General features: G+C 40.2%; 1 protein-coding gene and 1 pseudogene across 4 annotated transcripts; both read left to right on the top strand.

The window, feature by feature from the left end:
• The first annotated feature begins 4,743 nt into the window (after positions 1-4,743).
• On the top strand, positions 4,744-12,222 carry LOC139384119 (cell division cycle-associated protein 4-like). Of its 4 annotated transcripts, XM_071128782.1 has the most exons (4): positions 4,744-4,894; positions 7,171-7,386; positions 7,812-7,948; positions 8,253-12,222. In XM_071128782.1, exon 4 carries the CDS (start codon positions 8,262-8,264, stop codon positions 9,192-9,194), a length of 933 nt encoding a protein of 310 aa, XP_070984883.1. In that variant the 5' UTR covers positions 4,744-4,894; positions 7,171-7,386; positions 7,812-7,948; positions 8,253-8,261; the 3' UTR covers positions 9,195-12,222. The 4 variants fall into 4 exon arrangements, with proteins under 4 accessions (XP_070984883.1, XP_070984885.1, XP_070984884.1 ...); XM_071128783.1 differs by lacking the exon at positions 7,171-7,386 and having other exon boundaries at positions 4,780-4,894; XM_071128785.1 differs by lacking the exon at positions 7,171-7,386 and having other exon boundaries at positions 4,780-4,894; positions 7,809-7,948.
• Positions 12,223-14,886: 2,664 nt separating this feature from the next.
• On the top strand, positions 14,887-16,492 carry LOC139383596 (SERTA domain-containing protein 3-like; annotated as a pseudogene).
• Positions 16,493-17,921: the final 1,429 nt, after the last annotated feature.

The raw sequence follows: 17,921 nt of genomic DNA, 5'->3' as shown, positions 1-17,921 counted from the left end.
TTTCACACACACCGTGTTTCTGGGGCTAGAGCCGAAACGTCGGTGCAAGCCCTGGGCTAAGGTTGGTGCTAGCCCACTTTTTAATGTGCAAGTGTGAACACTTGCTTAGTCCCGAGCTAAAAATCTCCCTTAGACCAGGGCTAAGGAGGCTCTTAGCCCTGGGCTAAGGTGCAGTGTTGAAAGCACCTAATCATTGTTTTCTACTTGGTATTAATGCTTTTAGAGTTTTATATGCATACGTTTTGCAAACGACATTGATCTGTTATTTACAAATGATGAGCTGTTAATTGTTTGGTTCCATACACTTTCAGGGATGCATGACTTTATGCAGTATTTTTGTTGAATGTTTAAAATGTACTATTATATGCTTAATAACATGGATGTACTGGTTCAATCATAATTAATGACTTAGTTTCATGTTATTTAATTAGTTTCCTTTTGGATATTTAATACAATTATATCCCAATTCTTTATCACCATTTCCAACTCCTGATGTAGTGTAAAATAACCCCAAAAAATGTCAGATCCAACAAAGATTTAGTAGTGGTTTCACATGGGACCTGCAACAATGTGTTGCAACTGGCAAAGTATGTTTTTCTTGTAGCTGTTGTTGAAACTTTTTTTCTGTAATTACTGCACTTTACTTCACATCTGTTTGACTATTTTACTGAGGCTAAATGTCTGTTTTGATAAACAAAATTACTATACTCTAGTAATGACAAAAAATAAAGTATCACGTTTGATCTCAAATTTGTATCAATAAAAATATATGAATAATATAGGAAGAAAACATATGTAAACATGTTATGAAATTCCAAACCGTGTTTAACTCTCTTATTGAATAGGATTCTGGTAGTTATTTGAATGTTTATGAAGTATATAATTGTATTGGATTTATTTGTATATAGTTGTATTTGTTTGGTTGCAGTATTATATTGAATAATAATAAAAAAGTCAAAGATAAGTTGGGTGTTAATAGTAAGAATATTACTAGAAGTATTTATTTAATTTACAAAGTTGTTCTAACTTGTATGGATGGAGCCTTTGCTCTCAGTAATGATTTGCCCCTTGTTTTTGTGATTACTTGAACCACATTTGACAAAAATATTTATTATGAAATTAGATGTGTGTATTTTTTAACTTTTTAAAAGAATACAGTTGAAGTCAGAAGTTTACATACACTTAGGTTGGAGTCATTAAAACTAGTTTTTCAACCACTCCACAAATTTCTTGTTAACAAACTATAGTTTTGGCAAGTCGGTTAGAACATATACTTTGCATGATACAAGTCATTTTTCCAATAATTGTTTACAGACAGATTATTTCACTTATAATTCACTGTATCACAATTCCAGTGGGTCAGAAGTTTACATACACTAAGTTGACTGTGCATTTAAACAGCTTGGAAAATTTGAGAAAATAATGTAATGGCTTTAGAAGCTTCTGATTGACATCATTTGAGTCAACTGGAGGTGTACCTGTGGATATAGAACATTTGTGGGCAGAACTGAAAAAGCGTGTGCGAGCAAGGAGGCCTACAAACCTGACTCAGTTACACCAGCTCTGTCAGGAGGAATGGGCCACAATTCACCCAACTTATTGTGCGAAGCTTGTGGAAGGCTACCCGAAACATTTGACCCAAGTTAAACAATTTAATGGCAACGCTACCAAATACTAATTGAGTGTATGTAAACTTCTGACCCACTGGGAATGTGATGAAAGAAATAAAAGCTGAAATAAATAATTCTCTCTACTATTATTGACATTTCACATTCTTAAAGTAAAATGGTGATCCTAACTGACCTTAGACAGGGAATTCTTACTATGATTAAATGTCAGGAATTGTGAAAAACTGAGTTTAAATGTATTTGGCTAAGGTGTATGTGCAACAGTATAGCTTTCATCCGTACACTCGCCGGGCTCGAACCGGGGACCCTCTGCACACATAGACAACTGACACTGACGAAGCATCGTTACCCATCGCTCCACAAAAGCCGCAGCCCTTGCAGGGCAAGGGGAACCACTACTTCAAGGTCTCAGAGCAAGTGACGTCACCGATTGAAACGCTATTAGCGCGCACCGCCGCTAACTAGCTAGCCATTTCACATCGGTTACATATGTAAACTTCCGACTTCAACTGTACATTCACACAATCTAACTGGTACGCACAAATGCAAACATGAGAAGTACATACACTCATCTGAAACCAAACACAAAAGGTTATTATAACAGCCATACAAAACCTTATAACATCTGCCAGTCATTACTTGAATTGGCAACAGCTCTCCCTGCAGGACAAATGCTTGACAAACGTGGTCGCTGTCGCTGTCATCGTGGTCTTCTTCTTCGTCTGCTGCTGCTGCTGCTGCTGCTTCTTCTTCTTCTTCTTCTTCTTCTTCTTCTTCTTCTTCTTCTTCTTCTTCTTCTTCTATGATGTCATGGCGGTACGCAAACAATCGTTTAAGTACATGCTGCCACCTACTGTGCTGGAATGTATGATCAATCATGATCTGCCCAATTCTGTACTGCCATGAAAATAAAATTCAAAACCAGAAAAATCCCTAACTTCTACCACACCCTCCCCCCAAAACCCCATTAAACTTGATCTATATCATGCTGAGACACTCCACCCTTTGGATTGTTCAGCATGTCAACAACCATTTCAACAGTAATATCTGTTACCCCCAAAATCTATTTTGCCATCTCCAAAAAAACCTTCAACCTGGCATTTCTGCTTTCCACAAACCGAGTCATATTGATAACCTTACCAATAAAAACTATGAAGTCAACTTTATTCATTATCAACGTGTCCTTTGACACCACACATTCATGAGCACAAGATTTCTGAACAGGCCTCGAAACCATGCCAAGACCATCAGAAGCACCAGCCTCGACAGTTGGTCCACTTACTACAGGTACATCCATGTAAGCTCTACATGTTGTACAATTTGTTTTACGGCCTCTGCATATGATACATCATGACTGATTCTATTTCTCTGAGCCTCTCTAGCCTCTCTCTGTACCTGGCATCCACAAAATGCAGCACTGTGTTTTCCCCCATAATTACAGGACTTAACCTTCACATTGCTTCCACATTCACCATACTCATGTGCAGTGTTACACTGAGCAGCTACATGTCCCATTATTTGGCTTTTAAAACACTGCAGTGCATATGGGACAAGTTCTCTAACATTCTAAATAGGAAATCCTACGTGTATGTAAACTTCTGACCCACTGGGAATGTGATGAAAGAAATAAAAGCTGAAATAAATAATTCTCTCTACTACTGTTCTGACATTTCACATTATTAAAATAAAGTGGTGATCCTAACTGACCTAAGACAGGGAATTTTTTACAAAGATTAAATGTCAGGAATTGTGAAAAACTGAGTTTAAATCTATTTGGCTAAGGTCTATGTAAACTTCCAACTGTACCTCTATCTCAATTGAATTAGTTAGTCGGATAGGGTGTAAGTGAGGCCCTGTCGTCTCATTAAACACTATCACAACCAGTGGTGTAAAGTTCTAATATAAAAATACTTTAAAGTACTTATTGTTATAAAGTAGTTTTGGGGGGTATTTCTACTTTACTTTTCCATTTATATTTTTGCCAACTTTTACTTTACTATATTCCTAAAGAAAAGAATGTACTTTTTACTCCATACATTTTCCCTGACACCCAAAAGTACTCGTTACATTTTTACAGGAAAATGGTCCAATTCCCAGATTTATCAAGAGAAGATCACCTGGTCATCCCTACTGCCTCTAATCTGGCGGACTCACTAAACACAAATGCTTCATTTGCAAATTATGTCTTGAGTGTTGGAGTGTGACTCTGGCGATTCGTAAATGTTAATAAAAAATATAAATAAATTAAATGATTAAAATAAATTAAAATAAATTGTTTATACTTTTAATTATATTTACTTTTAATACTTAAGTATATTTAAAACCAAATACTTTTAGACTTTTACTCAAGTACTATTTTATTGGGTGACTTTCACTTTTATTTGAATCATTTTCTATGAACGTATCTTTACATTTACTCAGCGTGACAATTTATCACAACTTTCCACTCCAACACATCACTACTGCTTTCTGTATAATGATCTCTCTTCTTCCTATGTCTTTCCACCACTGACCATTCCGGTCCTTGACGCTCATCCTCCCATTATATACCCTCAGAACTACCACCCTTATTGTTCGCATTCCAGCACAGCTGTTGCTTCACCAACTTTTTCTACACTTCTCATTTTCGTCCGCACTACTCGCCGCAATTTCCGATCGGGTTACGGTGTTGTACCGTCACTACGTTTTTGGCCAAACACATCCAATTTCACACCCACGAACTAGAGTAAGATTGGAAGAGTAATTTGTCAAAAGAGAGGATGACAAAAATCCTTGGTAAACCAAATTTGAACAATGAAAAAAATATATAAATTAAGTCAAAAGCTCCAATGTCATTATATTCTGTAATTCTGTATAACTCATCGTAGTTGTATTTAATTTATTGTTGATTTAAAAACAAAAATGTTTTGCTTTGAAATAACAATTTCCTCGCTATGCGCTGATTACAGTCTGCAGTTGTGGGGGGAAACGCACGCGAGCTCTGATTTACATGTGCTGTTGTTGCTGTGCCATTTCTTTGCGTTTTGAGAGTGTGGAGTGTACCTTTTGTTCTGGTGCTCTCGTTCAAGTGACAATGACAGCCTGTCTATCAAGATGCATGGAACCCGCCCCATTCACCCCTCCTGCTCCCTGGCCGTAGCAAGCAGGGAGCAGTGAAGACGAGGTAGCTAGTTTTGAAGCCGTGGCATAAATGATCTCATCTCAGCCCGATCTCCGCTTTCTACAGAGGATCCTATGACCAACACCGGAATAAAGTAAAAATAAAGGTACGCCAAATTAATTAACCGACTGTATTTATTTGTTAGGATTGATATGGGGCATTTATTGAAATGTTTATCTCCGAAACTCTTGTCAAATGTTAGTCTGGTGAGGGGGGGGGGGTGCGCTAGCTACACATTTAGCTAGGTAACGTTAGCTAACGGTAGTTAGGTAGCTAAACAATTTTCATGCGGGAGTATCCATGTCAGTTAGGGAGAGTGGAGAAATGTAGTTGGAAAAGGGAAGTTCATCATTTTAAAAACAGTGTTGTAATAATCGACCCCATTTATATCCGTTATTTTATAGTTAAACAATTATATCGCAGAGTGGGAATTAGCTAGCTACAGTAGGTAACGTAGTTAGTTATTTCAAAATGGCCTCATCTCCGTTGTCGCCCCAGCGTCCCTGTTGCTCGAGCTAGACAAAGCATGCGGTACAGCTACCAGAGAAGGACATGCGCTATTGCAGTGAGTGCAATATAAATAACTAATTTCATTATGTACATATTTTTGTATTAACCTATTATGAATTGCAGGATACACACTCGCACTGTTGCGTAGTCAGCTAATTTCTCCATTCAAAAAAGCATAAGCGGCAGCGGAAATACTGTCAACGTCAGTATTGTGGGGGAGGGGAGACTATTCCTAGGTGGAGCCAGAGACGAGGAGGAGGAGGATCTCTGGTGGAGCTGTGGGTGTTAATGCTATTTTATGTATTAAGCCTTGCTGCTCTTTGACGTTTAGAACGGTGTAATATAACTGAGGCATAACACATACAGTACAACAAGCACAGCATACATGAATGAGGTTCCCTCCTTACATTTGGTACTGACAGATTAATTGTTTGGAGTACAAAAACCTTGATTCATCAAAACAATGATTCAACTTTAAATATATTTTTTTTCATTTAACCTTTATTTAACTAGTCAAGTCAGTAAAGAACAAATTCTTATTTACAATGACGGCCTACTGGGGAACAGTGGGTTAACTGCCTTGTTCAGGGGCAGAACGACAGATTTTTACCTTGTCAGTTCAGGGATTCCATCCAGCAACCTTTCGGTTACTGGCCCAACGTCCTAACCACTAGGCTACCTGCCGTCCTAATTTGAAGGGGTGTATGTTGGCTTGACCTATGTTTTGTTTTCTTATAGCCACATTAACCTATTAGATCCTATTTGTCAATGGATTACAACCTAACAGATTTGTATTGAACAGGCCATTTTAGGTTTGCAGTGTTCATAAAGAGCAAAAAGTCCCCTGCCTGGCACCACTAACTCGTTTTTTCTCATCAAAATGATTGCGCCTCCTTTTTTCCTTGTTTTCAGATATCCAATCAGCTATACTCCCATAGTAGACACCTATTGTTTGTGGGTGAAATGGTGCATTAACATGAACCCTGTGTTGTTGTTACTTGTGTAGTATTTTGCTTCTTAGCTAGAAATTCTCCGTTCTTTTTTACAGTTACCACTAAGGTAACAAAAGAGAAACAGAGAAAGTACATTCATGTCTGCCTCACATTTTGTATTTTGAATAAGGTACCTGGCAACGCTACTCATGAATTGTAGAAAATATGGAATTATTATTTGGGTTTTAGCTATTTAGAACACAACATTTGCTGAATTTGACAGTTGTCTTGTACCCCAGAGGATTGTATCAGACTGTTTGTGCATTTTATCTGTGGTCTGACGCAGGTCCATTTGCAGTCTTCAGTTCTTGCAGCTAACATGATCTTAGATTTCAGTAAGGGCACCAGTCCAATTATGTGACATATTGTTTTTCATCATGGTTTATTGATGGCTAATGACATTAGAAGCACATAACCACCCTCTAGTGAAAGCAATGGTTAGGCTAAGTGGTCGGCCATAAAGTCTGCATTCAAGTTAGGTTCATTAACACACTCAAAAGCACTCTCCTGATTGCTTCCAATGGTGAAAACATACAGTAAATGCGACAGTGTCACTTGTGATGTTATTTGTTGCTTCAGTGCTGAGATGTCTTCTCAGGTAGGACCAAAGCTCAATGTCCTTTGCTTGGCAGACTGATAGATTGTGCCCCTGTGATGTCCAGTGTATCCCTGCAGCCCTAGAATAGATAGATACAAGACATTTGCTTATTAGGAACATTGCTTAAGTTGCTATTATCAACTGTGCTTTTTTTGCCATAAGCTAGTATAGTGTTAAAATCTATTAAGTGCAAATGTTTGCTGTTTTGAACCAAAATGTTACTTTATTAGCTTAATTTATTTCATACTTGTCTCCTGTTTGATATCATTTCTTGCTTCGTAGATGGTTGATCCATGTAGCAGAGTAGTAACTCCAATTACTGCCCCAGCCACTGCTCTCTCTGAGGAGATGCACACCCTGACAGAAGTTCCTTTGTTTTAGTCTGATGGAAAATGTAGTGTGATGTCACACAGGCTCCTGTCCTGTGTTCTCTCCCTACTCTGCTCTTCCCTGCTTGTTGGTCCCTTGGAGTCAACAGCCGTCCCCTGTTGTTTTGAGGCAAGTCTTCTGATATCTTCTCATTCAGACAGAGATACTGCTTCAGGAAGGTTATTTTCACTGTTCCTCCTTTCCCTTTAATTACATTATAGCAGTTCTATTTTTTGGAGCATGGTGTGTATATCTCAAACATATCACATTTAAACCTGTGTGGTATTCTTTTGACTTTTCTCACCCAGTATGTGTCCTATTAACTTCACTCCGGTAGTACAGAAGTGAACTCACTTTTGCCAATATTTAGATGTTTGACGACAGGTGGACGTGGGGTGGGATAGTGTATGTACATGAGCTGATTGTGTTTTTTGTTGTTGAGAAAAGCCTGACCTGTCCTGATTTTGACCGCATTGATGGTAGTTGGTTGGTAACATGCTGTATTTTCGGTGGTTCAGTGGGTCTGTTAAAAGTGTGGTTGTTCCGCCCAGCAGGAGCCTTGCTTCAGACTGGCCTAAAATGGGCAGAAAGGGTGCAGAACAAAAGCTGCTTGTTGCTTGTACAAAAGTACTGAAGCGCTGCAGCCGGGACCAAGCTGCTATGCTAATGCCTGTGCCTCTCAACAGGAAAGGTATAGCAAACTTTCAGAAAAACAACAAGCTATTTATACTGTAGCACATTACATTAATATTTAGCTAACCTGTAGAGATTCTTCTTCATGAAATTCTCTTACCAATGAAAAGTCCTTATGCCACACACTTCAAACATAACACCACAAATTATAAATTCATACATTTTTTGAATGTAGTTTTGATAACTAAAATTCATCAAGACAACACAGTATTTCATGATATCATGTGTGTGTTTGTTAGAATGTGAAGTTTTTGTGACAGGTTTGTCACCAATAACACTCTTTCCGTTTCCCTTCACCCCAGAGAGCCAAAATGTTCCCGAAGGGCACGAAGCGCAAGTTTTCAGACTCCAGGGAGGAACCTGTGGCAGGCGGTGAGGATGTGAATCAGTCGAGTTTGGCAGCTGTGAGGATGCTGTCGTCCTACAGCCTGCAGCGGCAGTCCCTGCTGGACATGTCCCTGATCAAACTGCAGCTGTGCCACATGCTGGTGGAGCCTAATCTGTGCCGTTCGGTGCTGATTGCCAACACGGTTAGGCAAATCCAGGAGGAGATGACCCAGGACGGCACCTGGCAGATCATGACCCAGGCCCTGAGTGCTGCCAACGCTGCTGCCCAGTGCTCTGCAGACCGCCTGGTGGCCACCGAGGTTCTGTGCCGGCAGACAGAGGCAGCCCAGGGGGAGCAGGTCCCCAAGCCCTTCCCAGTGGTGGGTTCAGAGGGCTGCCCTGCGGAGGAGGTGTTGGAGGAGGAGGCGGCGGCGGCAGAGGTGGGGATGACTATGTCCACTGTCTCCCCCCAAGCCCCAACCTCCTACCTGCCAGGCACCTTTGGCATGGACCCCTGCTGGGAAGAGGAGGAGACAGGTGAAGATGATGATGATGATGATGAGGAGGAGGAGGAGGACAGTGAGGAGTGTGGGTCTGGCTCAGAGGGGGAGGAGAGGGAGCGTGACAGCCTGGTGGAGGACACCAGGACAGCAGAGCAGGTCTTTGGCACGTTCGAGATCAAAAACCCTGCGCCCAGCCCCGACCCTGCTCTGGAGGAACTGTTTTCAGACGTGGATGCGTCTTACTACGACCTTGATACAGTGCTGACAGGAATGCAGAGTGTTCCTAAGATGGGGCCCTATGACCTCCTGGAGAGCCTGTCCTCCCATGGGCCCTCACCCCTCAGTTCCAGCACCAGCTGCCGATCAGACCTCAATGAACTGGACCACATCATGGAGATCATAGTGGGCTCCTGAGAAACAACACACTTCCTTGCATACTTACTTTGCAGACTCGTTACAGACTGTGCACGTGGTGCGTATATTTGGATATGGTGTTATTATACGTTCAGATGTTGAGGGTTTATGAAATCAAGAACTTATTCAGTGTTACGACATGCAGCTGTGCATCTCTAAGTGGGCAGAGATTACAACCTATACCATTATGATTTTTCTTATTTGACATACTTTTCTATATTTCTTTTTGTCATACAATCTATTTTTCCAGTTTTGTTTTTATTTATTGTAATATGTATGGACTGAAGAACAATGTCATTACACTACACACAAATAGACCCTCTGAAGCGATGCATATTTTCCTAAAGAGTAAAACAAATATTAGTGAAACATGTACGTACAGTTGAAGTCGGAAGTTTACATACACCTTAGCCAAATACATTTAAACTCAGTTTTTCACAATTCCTGACATTTCATTCTAGTAAAAAATTCCCTGTCTTAGGTTAGTTAGGATCACCCCTTTATTTTAAGAATGTGAAATGTCAGAATAATAGCTGAGAGAATGATTTATTTCAGCTTTTATTTCTTTCATCACATTCCCAGTGGGTCAGAAGTTTACATACACTCAATTAGTATTTGGTAGCATTGCCTTTAAATTGTTTAACTTGGGTCAAACGTTTTGGGTAGCCTTCCACAAGCTTCCCATAATAATTTGGGTGAATTTTGGCCCATTCCTCCTGACAGAGCTGGTGTAACTGAGTCAGGTTTGTAGGCCTCCTTGTTCGCACATGATTTTTCAGTTCTGCCCACACTTTTTCTATAGGATTGAGGTCAGGGCTTTGTGATGGCCACACCAATACCTTGACTGTGTTGTCCTTAAGCCATTTTGCCACAACTTTGGAAGTACGCTTGAGGTCATTGTCCGTTTGGAATATCCATTTGCGACCAAGCTTTAACTGACTGGTGTCTTCAATATATCCACATAATTTTCGTCCCTCATGATGCCATCTATTTTGTGAAGTGCACCAGTCCCTCCTGCAGCAAAGCACCCCCACAACATGATGCTGCCACCCCCATGCTTCACGGTTGGGATGGTGTTCTTCGGCTTGCAAGCGACCCCCTTTTTCCTCCAAACATAACAATGGTGATTATGGCCAAACAGTTATATTTTCGTTTCATCAGCCCAGAGAACATTTCTCCAAAAAGTCTGATCTTTGACCCCATTTGCAGTTGCAAACCGTAGTCTGGCTTTTTTTTATGGCAGTTTTGGAGCAGTGGCCTTTTCTTTGCTGAGCGGCCTTTCAGGTAATGGTGATATAGGACACGTTTTACTGTGGATATAGATACTTTTGTACCTGTTTCCTCCAGCATCTTCACAAGGTCCATTGCTGTTGTTCTGTGATTGATTTGCACTTTTCGCACCAAAGTACATTCATCTCTAGGAGACAACGCGTCTCCTTCCTGAGCGATGTGACTGCTGTGTGGTCCCATGGTGTTTATTATTGCGTACTATTGTTTGTACAGATGAATGTGGTACCTTCAGGTGTTTGGAAATTGCTCCCAAGGATAAATCAGACTTGTGGAGGTCTACAATTTTTTTTCTGAGGTCTTGGCTGATTTCTTTTAATTTTCCCATGATGTCATTCAAAGAGGCACTGAGTTTGAAGGTAGGCCTTGAAATACAGCCACAGGTACACCTCCAATTGACTCATTATGTCAATTAGCCTATCAGAAACTTCTAAAGCCACAACATAATTTTCTGGAATTTTCCAAGCTGTTTAAATGCACAGTCAACTTAGTGTATGTAAACTTCTGTCCCACTGGAATTGTGACACAGTGAGTTAGTTATAAGTGAAATAATCTGTCTGTAAACAATTGTTGGAAAAATTACTTGGGTCATGCACAAAGTAGATGTGCTAACCGACTTGCCAAAGCTATAGTTTGTTAACAAGAAATTTGTGGAGTGGTGGAAAAACGAGTTTTAATGATTCCAAAGTAAATGTAAACTTCTGACTTCAACTGTATGTATATAGAAATATATATTTTTGCAATTTACAGTTTGGGAAATTTACCAGTATGATTTAATATAATTTCCCCCCATATTTTGAATATGATAAATTTTAATTTAGCCAGTCTCCCAATGTCTTCCTATGGTTTGGTTTTAAGCATTTAAGTCTCAAGATGGGCACAGTTTTTTTCCTACTTGATTGGAATCCATCCCTTACAACCTAGACTAGATTTGTAAAGTATTTAGAGAAACTCTTGCTTGATATCAACATTAAGAAGCCTTATTTTCTGATATTTGTATTACTACAAATTAAGAATTATTGGTTGACCCATTAAGTTATTCCTTTTAATTTATTTAATTTATTAAATACAGATACATACATGCCACGTAGATTTTTAAACTGAGCTGTGTATACCCATGTGATATATTATAAACTGGGTGGTTCGAGCCCTGAATGCTGATTGGCTCAAAGCTGTGGTATATCAGACCATATACCACGGGTATGACATTTTTACTGCTCTAATTACGTTGGTAACCAATTTATAATAGAAATAAGACACCTCGGGTGGTTGTGGTATATGGCCAATATACCATGGCTAAGGGCTTTATCCAGGCACACTTTAGCCGTGGTATATATTGGGCATATACCACACCCCCTTTTGCCTTATTGCTTAATTACAACTCAATACCCCCCCCCCCCTCCCCCTATTCACTATGCATTTCTTTTGCAAAAATATATTTTGTACAGAATTCAACTATCATTTTTAAAATTTATTTTTACAAGCAGCTCTTTCTCTAAAGATTTCTGTTCATAATGTCTCCTTATCATGATGAAACGATTACTCAGGCAAACCGTACCAGTAAAATCTGACAGTATTACTCTGGTCATTACTACCACAAAACTCCTCTGAATGATGTCACTGCTTCAAACAGCAGCTAGAATTTCAAAGACCTTAACAATTGTAAAGTATATGCATTTTTATATTAAGAAAACATTTTAGGACCTTTGTAAATATTTTTTTATAATAAAAGGTGCAAATCTTGTCATTTTTTATTTTTTAATAATTTGATCAAATTAGTCTTAGTATAAATACTTTATTTTTTTTGAATGAAATTTCCCCTTTTATTTAAAGACCTTTTGTGAATATTTTTTTAACTAGGCAAGTCAGTTAAGACCAAATTCTTTCTTTCAATGACAGCCTTCCCCTTATTCAGGGGTAGAATGACAGATTTTTACCTTGTCAGTTCGGGGATTCGATTCAGCAACCTTTCGATTACTGGCCCAATGCTCTAACCACTAGACTACCTGTCGCCCCAAAACAGTTGTTTCCATACCGGTAGTCGAACCCCGGCCGCCTGAGTGAAAACCAGGAATCCTAACCGCTAGTATAAAGGTAAGTTAAAGTATTGTGGTTGATTTGTAGTGTAAGCTGTGTAATGTGCATACCAATCAGTGTACAACCTTCAAAAACGTAAATGCACACCATAATATCAATTGATTTCTGTAGTGCTCAAGAAATTATATTCCATGAGACTAACATTGCATTTCTTAACACAGGATTTGAAACGGTACATTTTTGGACTATTTTCATGATAACAAAAATATTAACAATGGAGTAATTAGGTACTTAGATTTTACTATATTATGAAGTGAGACCATTATACAGTGCCTTGCGAAAGTATTCGGCCCCCTTGAACTTTGCGACCTTTTGCCACATTTCAGGCTTCAAACATATAGATATAAAACTGTATTTTTTTGTGAAGAATCAACAACAAGTGGGACACAATCATGAAGTGGAACGACATTTATTGGATATTTCAAACTTTTTTAACAAATCAAAAACTGAAAAATTGGGCGTGCAAAATTATTCAGCCCCTTTACTTTCAGTGCAGCAAACTTTCTCCAGAAGTTCAGTGAGGATCTCTGAATGATCCAATGTTGACCTAAATGACTAATGATGATAAATACAATCCACCTGTGTGTAATCAAGTCTCGTTATAAATGCACCTGCACTGTGATAGTCTCAGAGGTCCGTTAAAAGCGCAGAGAGCATCATGAAGAACAAGGAACACACCAGGCAGGTCCGAGATACTGTTGTGAAGAAGTTTAAAGCCGGATTTGGATACAAAAAGATTTCCCAAGCTTTAAACATCCCAAGGAGCACTGTGCAAGCGATAATATTGAAATGGAAGGAGTATCAGACCACTGCAAATCTACCAAGACCTGGCCGTCCCTCTAAACTTTCAGCTCATACAAGGAGAAGACTGATCAGAGATGCAGCCAAGAGGCCCATGATCACTCTGGATGAACTGCAGAGATCTACAGCTGAGGTGGGAGACTGTCCATAGGACAACAATCAGTCGTATATTGCACAAATCTGGCCTTTATGGAAGAGTGGCAAGAAGAAAGCCATTTCTTAAAGATATCCATAAAAAGTGTTGTTTAAAGTTTGCCACAAGCCACCTGGGAGACACACCAAACATGTGGAAGAAGGTGCTCTGGTCAGATGAAACCAAAATTGAACTTTTTGGCAACAATGCAAAACGTTATGTTTGGCGTAAAAGCAACACAGCTGAACACACCATCCCCACTGTCAAACATGGTGGTGGCAGCATCATGGTTTGGGCCTGCTTTTCTTCAGCAGGGACAGGGAAGATGGTTAAAATTGATGGGAAGATGGATGGAGCCAAATACAGGACCATTCTGGAAGAGAACCTGATGGAGTCTGCAAAAGACCTGAGACTGAGACGGAGATTTGTCTTCCAACAAGACAATGATCCAAAACATATCCAGGTGTTAGAATGGCCAAGTCAAAGTCCAGACCTGAATCCAATCGAGAATCTGTGGAAAGAACTGAAAACTGCTGTTCACAAATGCTCTCCTTCCAACCTCACTGAGCTCGAGCTGTTTTGCAAGGAGGAATGGGAAAAAATGTCAGTCTCTCGATGTGCAAAACTGATAGAGACATACCCCAAGCAACTTACAGCTGTCATCGCAGCAAAAGGTGGCGCTACAAAGTATTAACTTAAGGGGGCTGAATAATTTTGCACGCCCAATTTTTCAGTTTTTGATTTGTTAAAAAAGTTTGAAATATCCAATAAATGTCGTTCCACTTCATGATTGTGTCCCACTTGTTGTTGATTCTTCACAAAAAAATACAGTTTTATATCTTTATGTTTGAGGCCTGAAATGTGGCAAAAGGTCGCAAAGTTCAAGGGGGCCGAATACTTTCGCAAGGCACTGTACTTATAATGGAATATTCTTCCAAATCTTCATTGAAATGTCGAAAACATTGAAAGACACATTGATCTCCAAATTTGTTCCTCCCAAGGTAATACTTTACTTTTGTAATGTGGACACACACTTTTTACAATTACAATAGACTTTTGACCTTGCGTGGATGTACATGGGCCAATCCACCACAATAGTTATTTTCTCATAAGGAAAATGTAATTGTTACATTGTATGAAATAACTTCGTAATCCATGCGTCTGTAACCGTGTTCGATGGTTTTAACAGTAACAACTCTTGATTTGCAGTCAAATGCGCTGCGATGTAGACTGGGTACTGTGAATTTCAACGCATGTAAAAAGTTACAAACCTCAAATGTGTTGCACATTTCCCAGCCCCGTGAGTGGCAGAGACCGCCCAATGACAATTAGTGGAGGCTTGGTCTGCGGTCTCGCCGACCAACTGCTTTCATAATGGGTATCCGGGAACTGTCTCTGCCTTTCCATGTGTCCCTGTAGTCCCATACCCCTCCAAGCAAAACAGACACGTTTATCAGCGGTCAGGGGGATAGCCGTAACGAAAAGAGACACGGCCTTTGAACGAAACATTTGTACGATTTCTTGCCTTCCTCACATTTCAATAAGATGCAGTGAAAACTCAACTGTGTAAATGACGGTCTTTTGAGAGAGCAACGAATCATCTACAATGCGCAGGATATTTTATAAACCGAGGAGTTGGAATCAAATGCATTAGCTCCATAATACAGGTAGATTAGCCTATGTGATTTGTATTGGTAGTATTACTAGCATGTTGTGTTTGCGTTTTCTAGATAGTCGTGTCTCAACAGCACTTCATAAATTGTTAATTTTATAATGGAAAAAATATTGGAACGCATTATTCATCCTTTACTCAAGCTCATATTTATTGCTGTTTTACACATGAAAATATGCATAAATACAGTAGTTAATTAGAGCACTGTCAACAGCGAGACAGAAGTTGCACTACCCTAGGCAGCCGATATTGGGCGCTAGAGCTACATTATCGTCCAGGATTGATGTGCCCAGCCGGTAATATACTCAAGTGTCCCCATTGGACCTGCTTGTACATGAAGCATCATCCATTAGCGCCCACTATCTGCTGTCTAGGCTAATGTTGCACATATAGACCTGGCCAATACAGTAACAGCAAGTACACACGTTGCACATGTAGGCCGATACAGTAGCCTATCGACTCACTGAACAAGAGCCTTACATTACAAACTAGATTTAAAACTATATGAAGACCAGACTCAAGTGATGTGTATATTTCATACTCAAATGTTGATCAGTGAAAGTGATCAATGTCTTTCCTGTCTAGATCTATGTTGGGTCGTGGCGTGAAGCGGAAACAGTTGTAATGAGGCAGAGGGGCTCAAGGTCTATTTGCCAGAGAAGGCTGAGGTCAAGGCTCAGGGTGGGTCTTCTTACCTGCCTCATCTGCAGCAGCTGGTGCTCAGCCTATGCCTGGACAAGCTACAGCGCAGTCGAACAGGAGCAGAACTAAGCCTGCACCGCTCAGTGCTGCTGGTGAATACCCTGAGGCAGATTCAATAGGACATGCACAGGGATTTGCCAGGTAGTCTTGACCTGTCAGCCCAGTCACTCTCCCCTTACCCTGATGCACCTACCCACACAACTGACCTCTCAAACTTGCCTTTAAATGCTGTCCACCATGACTCTCTCAGTGATGGTATTTGGGAGGAGGATGGCCCACTCACCTGCCCAGGGTGTGCTGAAGGAAACGCACTGGGTGTCTCCTCGCCCTCGCCGCCCCACCCTTTGTTGCCTACATCTCCCTTACAGGACAGCTCCTCTGGGCACCAGAGAGCACAAAGCCCTGGGCTACCTCACGGACCTTGCCCTGGATGACATCTTTGAGGGCATTGACACTTCCATGTACGACTCTGATATCCCCTCGGCCTTGGCCGGCTACCCATCCTGGGTGTGCGGGGTTTCGTCCTGGGGGGACAAGGGACTAAAGCGGTGTCTGACCGACCTCAATGATCTGGACCACATTATGGAGATCCTAGTCAACTCATGAAACATGTAGTTCACATCAAGGGGTCATGACCTGGTTGTTAAGGATTTGGACATCATCAGTATTTTTGTCATACGAGAGCGGTTTTATTAAGGTGACGTAGACGGTGTATCTACTGAGAACATAATGTTCAGTTCTTGAGGGAGTCAGCAGAATGCGAGAAAAAATAATTTTACCTTTAGTGCTTGTGCTATTATATAATGCATCTTCTTGAAATTGTACATTATCTTTGCATTTAATCAAATTATAGCAGCCACTTTTCCCTTTAAAAAAACAGTGCCTTAAAGACTTAAAATAATTCTGTAGAAATGTAGTATTTGAGTTTCAATGAGGAAAGTTAAGAAATATATCAAGTGGAGAGCTGAGCAGTGAGTGCTTTCCTCCACGTGTGAGTGTCATGTAAAGGCTCAATACAACCCAGGATCATCCTCCCTTCCTCCATGTCCCTTTGTCTCTCTTCAGCCACTGCACTGGAATGTAATCTTAATTCACTCTGACATCCCACCAGTGCACTAGCTGGGAGGAGATGAGAGAGAGAGATGGAAATAAGAGTGGGGGAGGAAAATGTAGGACTACATATCTTGTCATGTAGGATGGGCCTACTTGTGAAAAGGTGATTGTTTTGCTCTCAGTATTACATTTCTATTCATAGACTCAACCCGCCAACCAATCAAATGACATGTGGGAGGAGTGTTCTCATCCACCAACCCCTCGTTTTCACTGTATGGAAGAGAACTGGCTCAGATGGAGTTGTACACATGTAATAACCTCCCTGTTACGCTGCTTTGTGCTGATTAGCTCCATCATACCCCATTGACCAATCCCATGAAACATTTCTGTGGTTTAGAGTATTTAGGCAGGTTAACAAAGCAGAGGAACACAATGGGGGAAAGATAGATGTGGAAGACGCCAATAATGTGATTCCATAAATAGTTAAAGCACAAACAATCCAGTTTTCCACAACACCTATCCACAGTAAGAAGACACACCCAATCATTACTTATATTTCTATTTGTACCATGCACTCCTCAAGATGTCAAGCCAGGTTTCTACAGTGAGACTAAGGCTGTGTTTACAGGGCAGCCCAATTCTGATATTTCACTAATTGGTCTAATTGACTAATCAGATCGAAGCTCAGAAAAATATCTGATGTGATTGGTTAAAAGCCCAATTAGTGGAAAAAAGATCCAAATTGGCTGCCTGTGTAAACGCAATCTTAGAGATGGATATTTGATCAAATATATGGACAAATGGGTAAGCTTTTGTTTCTCCAGATCATTGTTTTGAGATGTAGCAAAAATAGAACAATTGGTCATGAGAATGACTCCTCTTATTAGCAAGTTACATGTCTTCCTCCAGCTCATTCATGTTTTGTTAGGAGGCTGATAGTAACTTTGGCTTGTAGATCTGCTGTATCAAATACTACTAGTCA

The sequence above is a fragment of the Oncorhynchus clarkii genome, chromosome 25 (genome assembly GCF_045791955.1).
Source record: "Oncorhynchus clarkii lewisi isolate Uvic-CL-2024 chromosome 25, UVic_Ocla_1.0, whole genome shotgun sequence".
NCBI lineage: Eukaryota > Metazoa > Chordata > Actinopteri > Salmoniformes > Salmonidae > Oncorhynchus > Oncorhynchus clarkii.
This window is presented reverse-complemented; position numbering and strand designations above follow the sequence as displayed.

Excerpts from the sequence above, each read along its gene's own strand:
- LOC139384119 (XM_071128782.1), top strand. The coding sequence starts at position 8,262 with ATGTTCCCGAAGGGCACGAAGCGCAAGTTTTCAGACTCCAGGGAGGAA.